We start from the raw sequence: 10289 nt of genomic DNA, 5'->3' as shown, positions 1-10289 counted from the left end.
CATTCAATAATTACCCCCTCAACTTTTCTTGGTTTTGTGCCAAGACGAAAGGTAATCAAATGACCAAGTCGAAGAGAGTATTTCCTGATGCAATACAATTGTAATACCATTTACCAAAGACACTGATGCCCTTATCAAGGAAAACTTATGTAAACTATCGCTTGATTTTACAATAACACTGATACCAAAACGATTTTCCACAATAATTTGTATATTCAACTCCATTCTTTCTAACACGAATTCAATCAAACTAATTCAAATTAGATCAATTTCACCACACCAACCATTTACTCCCCACACCTATTCTTGTTTAAAATCGTTTTAGTTTAAGATGACTTTCAAACTCGATTAAAATAAACATAAAAATGAAAATTTTTATAAAATATCTTAAATTAAAGACGGTTTTAAGCAAGACTGATTTTCCCTCCCCCACCAACACTTTACACATCACCCACCCACAACCTTACATATCACAACTTCCCATCACTTTCTCTCACAACAAAACGCAAAAACATTAACAAGTAACATAAACAACCATCATTCACATACACACAAAATCATCCAAATTTTCCAATCTTTTTCTCCTTACATCTTCACCAAAAAATCACTTACCTTTCACAAAAAAAACTCCCATAATTTTATTTTCGAGATTTTTCATTTTCGAGATCATTTGATATATATTTCCATTATTACACAGCCCATTAAACTAGATTTACTATGTAATAGTGACATGAAAATGACCTTATATTATTTCTAACTTATACTACAAAGATCATCCCTTTTTTTCACAAGATCCTTTTTTCTCTCTTTTCCCTTAAACTTTGACTTTATAAAAATTTGATCTTTATTTCCAGTTTTTGTCATCCATAATCCAGAGCAAAAGTTTCAAAAATGGTAAGTTTATTACATCAAATTTATATCCGGGTCACTGAATTTCTCGAAATTTGTTGATCGTAGTTTGATCAAATACTCCCTCGTTTCAAGTCATTTCCATACGTTTATTTCTTCAAAATATGTAAGAGCAGTTTCAAACAAACGTATGAAAATGACTCGAAATATTTCAGTTTTTTTTTTCTTTCTTGTTAATCTTACATGGAATTAGTTTTTAAAACAACTGTTTCATTGGTAACTGTTTCTTAATATTTTATTTTCTTCTTTTTACAAATTCTTATATAAAATGATAATTAATAAAAAAATTGTTTTTTTTAGGGATTTTTAAGACCTTATATGCATGTGACTTTAAGTGATACTCTGTACTTATGTTGTGTTAAGACTCAAGAAAGAAAACGTAAAGAATCTGTTAAAATATATCGAAAAATAAAAATGCAAAGAATTTGGTAAACCGTCTTATAAGAGACCAACTTTATCGTTTTTTGTCACGTAAATTAATTATATACTCTGTATTTTTGCTCTGTTATGCAGGAATCAAGATATGAATTTCTAAATGGAGTACAAACTTTGAATAGTCCAAATTTTATGGTGGATGATAATCAAATGAAGGAATTTAATAAATACGAAAATGGTGGAGTTGATAAAGTTGATAGTTTCGTGATCGACTTAGAAAATGTCTCTAGTGGACAAGATAATGGACCCACCTCTAATCCAAGAATTTCCGTAAGCTTCTTCCCTTGTTCAACTTAACATTTTATTTGTAATCATTTCTACCCACCAATTATTTTGAAAATTATGTTTTTAATTATTGAGGTTCAGTTACGGTTTTAAATGATGATTCATGTCAGTCGGACTTAAATTATTTTGAGATGAAAGCATGTATGATGTATCTAATTATTAATGTTTAGTTACGGTTTCAATGATGATTCATGTTCATGTTATTCGATCTCAGATCATTTTGAGATAAGGGTTTTCACCGTTGTCTTTAATTATTTGGAAATAAAATAGGGCAATGTATTATGGTAAGTTTATTAAATGATCAATATCCTATTTTAGTTGACTTAAAATTTTTTTGTATAGATTTTGATTTGAATGTTAGTAATTTTGTTAACATATAAATATATAATCTTTTTAGTATGTTGGATGAAAAATTCTTAGTTACACTGGATATACCGCGTTACATGCACACTAACCAGTAGAAAAATTAGAATAATCTCTTATAGGTAAAATATAAAACCAAAGCAAAATAAAGATTCGTTTTTTTATTGGATAGGGTGTACCATGATATGATATACCGAGAACTCGGATCTGCACCTATTACCTAATAATCACAATGTCAAAATATGGTTTTTGGGTGAAGAGTGGTGGTAGTTGGATCATTTTTCTAGTACCTAAGCTTTGAATATGGATTTTATCTAATTAGTAATTATTAATAATAATGAATCAATAATGAATTGTTTGTTTAGGTGGATGTTTAACATTAGATAAATGGATTGAACCATACTACTTCCTAACTAAAAAAATATGGTCTATTTTCATATGTTTGGTGATATGTGTACTTTTGTCATAAGTATTTAGTTAGACCTTCTTTATGATAATAACTTTCCTACTAACTTTCATAGACAAAAGGGTGCATATATTATGTGTAACATTACTTAAAGCAATAACGATAATGGATTAGTGGAATGGTCAGACGGATACCATTTCCTCTCACAAAAAACTCATTTAGGGTGTGAGTGAGAAAGCACATGGGGGTCCCACCACCTATGTGCTTCTCATTTGTGAGAGGTCTTTTTGCGGTCTAAAATAAGGCGGTCTGAAACAAGACGGACTGAAAGTTCTTTTATTGCAAGTAAAAAGTTATTCTTAATTTTAAGAATTGAGTTCCAAAATAAGAACTTGGTTGTTCATACATGGGAATTTGAAAACCAATAAGCATATTTTGAAAAATGTGGAAGACCAATTACTTATTTTATAGTATTTTTTATTTAAAAACTTTATACAAATGTCATCTATTGTGGACAAAAGTTCTTAAACATTGGAACTAATAAAATATGATATGAAATAAGAAGAACTTAATATAAAATTCTTCTATTGCTATGTGGTGGGGAGGATATTGGAAATTTCGAAGTTTTTAGATAAAATCTCAAATGTTTTTCGAGTTTTGTTTATGGCATTATCAGTTCATCCCGGTTAAAGTTTACTACCCTTTTAATTATGAATCCTGCCTCTACCACTTTTTTTACTTACCTTTACCATTGTTGTAGAGAATATCATGATGAATTTTGCACCATTTTTACATAAGTGCATGGTTGAATAATCTAAGTTGTCAAAAGAAGAGAAAAAAACAAATTAAGGTGAAATTACATCATTGGTTTTGTACGTCGGTTGAGTTAGTACTTAGTACATATCATATGTCTTTCAAATTCCTTTTGTCTTCCATAGTACAAGGTTGTAGAATCACACATTTTTGGAGGATTTTTTTTTTTATTAGTTCAGATTCGAGACGGGTAAGATATAGGTAGCTACCAATAGCGGAGCCAGCAACAGGCTAACAAGGATTGTCGCTTCGCTGATAAATAATGAAAAAATGAGGCTAGCTTTTAGTTGAATTCCGACTTGTTTTTTTTTTTTTATTACTCGTAGTAGCTAGCCCCCAAAATTTCTCCTCCCTTACGTCAAAACTTGGCTCCGTTACTGTACGCTAGTACGCTACTATCTCAAACTACTACATTTTTAAGGACGCGAATTTTAGACTCCTGTTAAGGTAGATTAACTCAGTTGATCTAAGTGCTCGTGACTTATAATATGGTACACATGTGCAATTGACATGTCATTTTCATTGCATAAAAGGAGTAAGCTTATAGTTGTGGTTGGACAGATAGAGTATGTTGGGAAGTTGGATTTGAGGGAGTTATTAGTGAATTCTAACGTGGGCAACTTTGTGTGTTTTGTGTTGCTAGTTTTAACTTTTAAGTTTGGACGGTTCTACTAAATTTGTAGTTTGATGTTACTTGTGTTACAGTAAAAACTTGGTCGACTTAATTGATCAAGATACTTGTATTTGACACCTTGATGGTCCTCGATACTCGACAGCAATTAGTGGAGAATCTTAGGCTTTGTTTGTCAAAACTATCGAAAAAAAGAAATTGAAACCTAAAAAAAAGGAATTTGAAAAGTGAAAAGTTAATCGAAACCCGAGAAGGAATCGATAAAGTAAATGAAAATTAGGAGTTGATAAGGTAACTAATCGATTATATAAAAATGTGTTTTAACTAAAATTGAAAAAGAATTGATTTTGGTAAAATGACGTAAAATAATATGAAAATTATTTAATATTATAGAATAAAGGGTACAAAATGGAAAATAAGTCATTTCAGGTACCTGATTTCTCAAATGCTACCCGATGTAGCATTTCATTTCAGGTACTTTATTTGACCAAATAAGCTATTTGTCAAACACTTGTAAAAAAATTAGGTAGCTGAAATTTTGGTCAAATAAGCTACTTTGTTCAAATAAACTACCTGAAGTGTCGTGTCAAACAGAGCCTTAATTAAGTCTGGAAAGGATCCGACCCATGACTTTCCATATTACACGAGACTCAATGATTGAGTCTTAAATATTCACCTATGGAGTTAATAGTTTAAATTTTAAACTATTTTATTGTTTACCCTAAAATCCGTCAGGAGAGTCGATCGACGCTGTGTATTATGTATTTTTTTATAATGTGGGGTTATGGAAATATTTTTAATGTTTTGGTAATGATGTTCCTTTTTCCTTCTTTTTGTTTGTTGTATAATAAAAGTTGCAGAGAAACGCCTCTAGGAAGGTATCTCAACGTGGAAACGGTGAAAGGAAAAATAATGATTTCGATATACTTTCTTCATCTTTATCACCTAGAGGTATGATTATAAATTTTTTAATACTCTAAATTATTCTTTTTTTTTTTTTTTTGCTTGATGTTGCATGCATGTCATGAGGATAATATTAAGTATTTAAGCAAAGTGATTGAGTGAGGATAATGTTGAGTGTGTATGCAAAAGTGTCCCTTTTTATATGTTCAATGAATTAAGAAGGGTGTATCCTTATTTAAGAAGAAATAGGTTTTTTGAGAGACGGTTTTGAATTATTTTAGTATCAGTTCAACTCATTTAACTATAAAAAGAACTTATTTAGCTAGTACTCTAAGAACGTCTTCTATGAAACTCATTCTGTTACAAGATAAAGTTATATAATTATCTTACAACAAACTAAAACCGAAAAAAAATCATTATAATTTTTTTCAATAGACTATATTTTACATCAGTAAGTTTCACTTAAAACGGCAGCATTATCCATCTTAAGATGAAAATGTGTCAAAGATACTCCAACTTGTATATACAAGACAAACTTTTTCTATTATTTCTAGACATTCTTTTTTTGTCTCATCTACATTACTCGACTACTCGACACGTAAACAATAATATGATTACTACTTTGGGGATAGTGTTAGATTAGTTCTATGATTGATTAGGAGAATAGTCAAGTACTCCATAGTTGATTTAAATTTATATCAAAGTGATTTAAATTTATATCAAATTGTCTCACGTATAAGGTCGTCTCATTATTACAAACGACACGTCAAAACTATCATCGTCGTCTACCAACTCATCTATACATTAAAATACGAGTAATCGTTATTGTGTCATAATCATTGACATACTTTTCAACATAGTGACGCGTATTTAAGTTATTATAACAACGTTAATTAATCAATTTGATTTATATTTTTTGGTGTTCAACTAAACAGTTGACTTTTTCCTTGTCATAAAAGAAGTTAAATGAGGTTAATTGATGGAAGTAATAAAGAGAGTAACCATAAGTCAATAACTACTGTTTTCTACCTTTATTTCCAAAGCGTTTTGTGACGGTTAAGAGACCTTTCACAGTCCCTCCCCATTTACCCTTTTATCTCAGAGCATCCACAATGGTAAGCTAGTTGGTACTAGCTTGCTTACCTTTGCCACTTCATTTTTTCGAGCTACAACCATTTCAAGCTACAACTTACTCCAACGGGGAAGTCGATTTCCTACTAGCTTTATGTGACCCACCTAACACACTCTCCTATTTTTTTTATTCAATTTTTAATTTCTAAATATAAAATTAAAACATTATAAATGAGACCACTATTTTCCTATTGGTTATATTTCTTTGTGGGTCCATTTAAGCAAGTAGCTTCATGGAGCTACTAGCTCAATTTTTTTTGAGCAAAGCTAATCTATTTGGATTACTCCAATGGTTGAGCTACTATCTTACAATTTCTTAAAATTGCAAACTAGTCCTTTTTCTTAACCATTGGAGATGCTCTCACGTTTCTTTATAATGACGGATTTTGTCTGTCAGAAATTAGAATTTGACATATTTTATAAGGGGAGAGTATTTCATAAACGTACTTTGTTATTGATAATTTTGTTATATGATATGAATACATAAGACTTTATTTATAATACTAGCTCAAACCTTAACCCTAGATCTAAAATATTAACTTATTCTACAAGACAGTAATATAATACTCATATAATTTATACGACAAGATATATGGTATATTCTAATATACCATATCTCTTATTTCTTCCTAATATCTTATTCCTTCCTAATAGAATTTGTGCTTAATTTCATACACAAGTTATTATCCTTATACTACAAGTAAAACGGGTTTTTGTCTTTTGATAAGCTCTTTGTTGATAGACTATTGTATGAGATGGTTTCACACTGTCAGACGATATTTTTCTGCCTCTTTTCTTAGTTTTTATTACCAAATTTTTTTATTGAATCTTGCTTTACACTATATTAGAGTAAAATAGGTTCAAAAGATTTATTTTACTCGTATTAAAAAGGAAAGAGGGGTTATGTTAAATCAATTCTGAATCGTCACAAGCAAGACCTGCTAATGTTTTCTTTAGGGATGTGATCATGGTTATCGAATTCGCTCGGTATCCTACGAATTCTATCATGTTGCTTACTGAAAATACGGAGTATATATATAATACACATTCTATAAGAACGAATCGCAAATTAGTAAGGACGTATTCAACTATTCATAGCGAATCCGGTAACCATGGATATGATGCATCTTATTGCTTGTCTTGTGAAAATAAATTTGAATCAATGATTGTATTACACAATTAGGTGTATAATTTTGGTACCATCTTATTTGTTGTGTATAATTTTAAGGGAACATAAGATTATGGAAACTAACATATTTTCCCAAACACTATATAATCTATACTCTAATAGTTCTGAATACGTACAGCAGATGCACAAGCTACTACCACGCCAAAAAAGTCACTTTCTCCAATCACAATACCAACAATGGGGTTACATGATAACTCAGTAAACCACCAGCTCCCACAGCATCAAATCACTATTAAAACGGGTGGCTCGAACACCGTTCAGGAAGGAAGATGGGGAAGAAGATCGAGTTTCAAGCGTTCTTCTGCTTCGTGGTTTGCTCATCCTAAGAGAATTCTGTTCTTCTTCGCTACATTGTATGTCTTCTTTGCTCGCTTCTTTATATTGTCCTCATTTGACTTTTATAATTTGTTTACTGTTATGAATCATCCAATAATACACTAGCTATAACCGAATAGTCACATTTGAAAAGTTCGACTATTGTGTGGTGATACTGATCACATATAAAATGTGGACCCTACACATTTTTGTTTTGATAATGTAGGGTCCTCATTTTATATGTGAGTTCAGTAACAACGCTGACACCTTATCATTATCCTTAAAGTTAAATGCAAACAGTATAAATCGATAGTACTTATTCTAATGTATCACACCCTTGAATTTGTCGACAGGTCTTGTATGGGAACGATGTTGCTAATTTACTTCACATTATCGATGAATAAGCAAGACGAAAAAGAGGGCATTTCCGATTGGCAATAAAAGTTCATCCTAAGTCATGACTCATGACTATATACATACTCGGAAATCATCCTGGATCCGCCACTAAGCATAGGAAAGTGTTACCTTTTTCGACCGAAAAGGTCAGGGGAAAAATGTACAGAGAATATTTATGGAGAAATAGCAAAAAAGTTGTAAGCATGATAGTGAAGCGTGACATGGGGTTTGGGCTATACTTAGAAAAAAAAAATGTTGGGATTATTTGGTGGAATTGTACAGCACATAATTGCACTATGAAACATATTGTTATGTTTGGTAAAGTAGAGAAAAAAAAATATGAGAACTTTTGTGTTATTTTGGCCGCCCATGCTTCTTATGTACAAAAATATTTATATGAAATGCAAAAGTATATGAAAAACTTTGCACTTTTGCGTTTTTTTAGATATATAATTGCAATGACACCGGCCTTCATGAGAACTAGTTAGTGGTCATATCGCGGACTCCTTTTAGGTCCTGCCGTCCTGGTCATTTCTTTACTTTTGCCAAGGAATAAAGAGAAGACATACGGAGTACTTAAGAAAAAACAACTTACTCATGGGAAGAAAATATAACTTGCACATACTTAAAGGGAAAATTTAGAGAATGTTGGAAAAATCTGAGCTACGTAAGAAAAATGTAGAATTGATCGGAAAAATAAATTGGGAAACAATTTGATGACTATAGTAATATAAAACCAAAATTTCAGCCAAAAATTATTGTAATTGACTTATTAAAGTAGACCTTTTAGATTCACAAGATGTACGGGACGGACGACCATTTTATGTGATTGGAGGGGCTGCCGATTGCCTTTCTGTTAAGGTGTTGGTGGATGCAGGGTGGAAATCTGTAAGGAAAGCTGCTTTTGGGTGGGTTGCTTACGCGCGTGATGGTTCTATTATTTTCTCTGTCTTGGTGAATAATGTATATTTTGCTTTATTTTTGTGAGAGGAAGGTAAAGAAAATAAATTATTAACCGGGATGGTGGGAGTACAAAATATGTGAAAAAACAATTTGCACACGTGATAAGTAAGATTGTAAGTGTTATTGAAACAAAAACATAAAGAAATGATTGAAAATCTAAAACCAGCTAATAATAAAAACGTAAAGAATTAACAAAGACGAAACAATGCCAACTAGTCTTGTTTTCTATGACAGGTACGAGAATAGAAAATTGGGAAATGCAGAAAACTTTATACTTTTGGTGTTTATTACTAGTACTAGTATTAGATGAACACAAATTCCATGACATGTTTTTTAATGCACAGAACGCACAAACATTCGTTTTTGGTATTTTGTGGAGTTCATGTGTAAAGAACATTTATGTATGCAAATGCAGGTATTCTTCTTTCACAAATGCACCTAAAGATTCCCTTCAATTCTACTTCTTTTAACTTTGTGGAGTGCTTTAATGCTTGCTTTTAGCCTTCTCTTTTTGTCTTCTTGGCCCAACATTTTGCTCACTTTTGTGTGCATTCTAAGATAACATCCATTTTGAGTATAACCCACTTTAATTTTTCATTGGCTAAATTGGGCTGATTGAAGACTTTTCGCCACGTTAATAGATGTCAGCTAGCTTGACTAGTAAAATTACACGGAGTAATAGGTATAGCAAATGGATCAATCGGGTCAAATTTGGGTTGAGTCAATTTGGGCCGGGTCTGCCACACATTTCATTTCGGGTCAAGTTATTTCAAGTATCGGGTCAATTTGGGATGTCAAGGCGATTTTGGGTATGATTTATTTTGGTTGAGTCATTTTCGGGTCGATTCAGCTCTGACTTGACTGACAAATAGGAGTGTAATCGAGCCGAGCCGAGCTCGAGCTTACCTATGATCGAACTCTGCTCATATTGTAAAAATCGAGTTCGAGCCCGAACCCGAGCTCTTGAGATCAAGGCTCGGGATCGGCTCATATAATATTTTACGAGCCCGAACCTGAGCCTGAGCTTTATTTGCGTACCATTTTTTCGAGCATTATTTTAATTAATAACGTAATTTTTGATTTAAAAATTCAAATTCAAAAGAGAATATTATCTTTTTGTTAGCTTATAATAACAATTATTTTGTAATTTTATCTTATAAACTAATATTTTAATTTATTTATTTTAAAATTGATACAATTTAAGTAAATATATTGAAAAACATTAAGTAATTTTAAAATAACGAGTTCAAAGGAGCTCCCGAGCCGAGCCTTAGTGTGCTCGAGCTCGGCTCGGTTTGGGCTCAGCTTAGTTCGAGCCCGAGCTCGAGCTCAGTTTGACCGATCTCGAGCCAAGCTTTGACCGAGCCGATCCCGAGGGCTTGTCGAGCAGGCTCAGTTCTTTTACAGCCCTACTAACAAAGATTATTCGGGTAACTTTGGATTAATTTGGATAGGGTAAATTGCGAGTCAAATGGTTTTGGATCGGATCACCTTGGGGCAGGTCAATATTGGATCAACTAAAGTTCGGATTGGGTCTGGGATGGGTCTCG

At 32.0% G+C, this 10289-nt stretch overlaps 1 protein-coding gene across 4 annotated transcripts; it reads left to right on the top strand.

Annotated features, from left to right (window-relative positions):
• The first annotated feature begins 442 nt into the window (after positions 1-442).
• On the top strand, positions 443-8197 carry LOC141595983 (uncharacterized). 4 transcript variants are annotated; one of them, XM_074415968.1, is made up of 5 exons: positions 443-894; positions 1423-1614; positions 4697-4793; positions 7184-7418; positions 7734-8197. In XM_074415968.1, exons 1-5 carry the CDS (start codon positions 892-894, stop codon positions 7819-7821), a joined length of 615 nt encoding a protein of 204 aa, XP_074272069.1. In that variant the 5' UTR covers positions 443-891; the 3' UTR covers positions 7822-8197. The 4 variants fall into 4 exon arrangements, with proteins under 4 accessions (XP_074272069.1, XP_074272070.1, XP_074272072.1 ...); XM_074415969.1 differs by having other exon boundaries at positions 473-894; positions 7187-7418; XM_074415971.1 differs by having other exon boundaries at positions 498-894; positions 4703-4793; positions 7187-7418.
• Positions 8198-10289: the final 2092 nt, after the last annotated feature.

The sequence above is a fragment of the Silene latifolia genome, chromosome 8, assembly GCF_048544455.1.
Source record: "Silene latifolia isolate original U9 population chromosome 8, ASM4854445v1, whole genome shotgun sequence".
Taxonomy (NCBI): Eukaryota; Viridiplantae; Streptophyta; class Magnoliopsida; order Caryophyllales; family Caryophyllaceae; genus Silene; species Silene latifolia.
Note: the sequence above shows the minus strand (reverse complement) of the source record. Positions and strands in the feature narration are given on the sequence as shown.

Excerpts from the sequence above, each read along its gene's own strand:
- LOC141595983 (XM_074415968.1), top strand. Across the intron at positions 1,615-4,696 it reads CCTCTAATCCAAGAATTTCC|TTGCAGAGAAACGCCTCTAG; the intron begins GTAAGCTTCTTC and ends GTATAATAAAAG. Across the intron at positions 4,794-7,183 it reads TTCATCTTTATCACCTAGAG|CAGATGCACAAGCTACTACC; the intron begins GTATGATTATAA and ends GAATACGTACAG.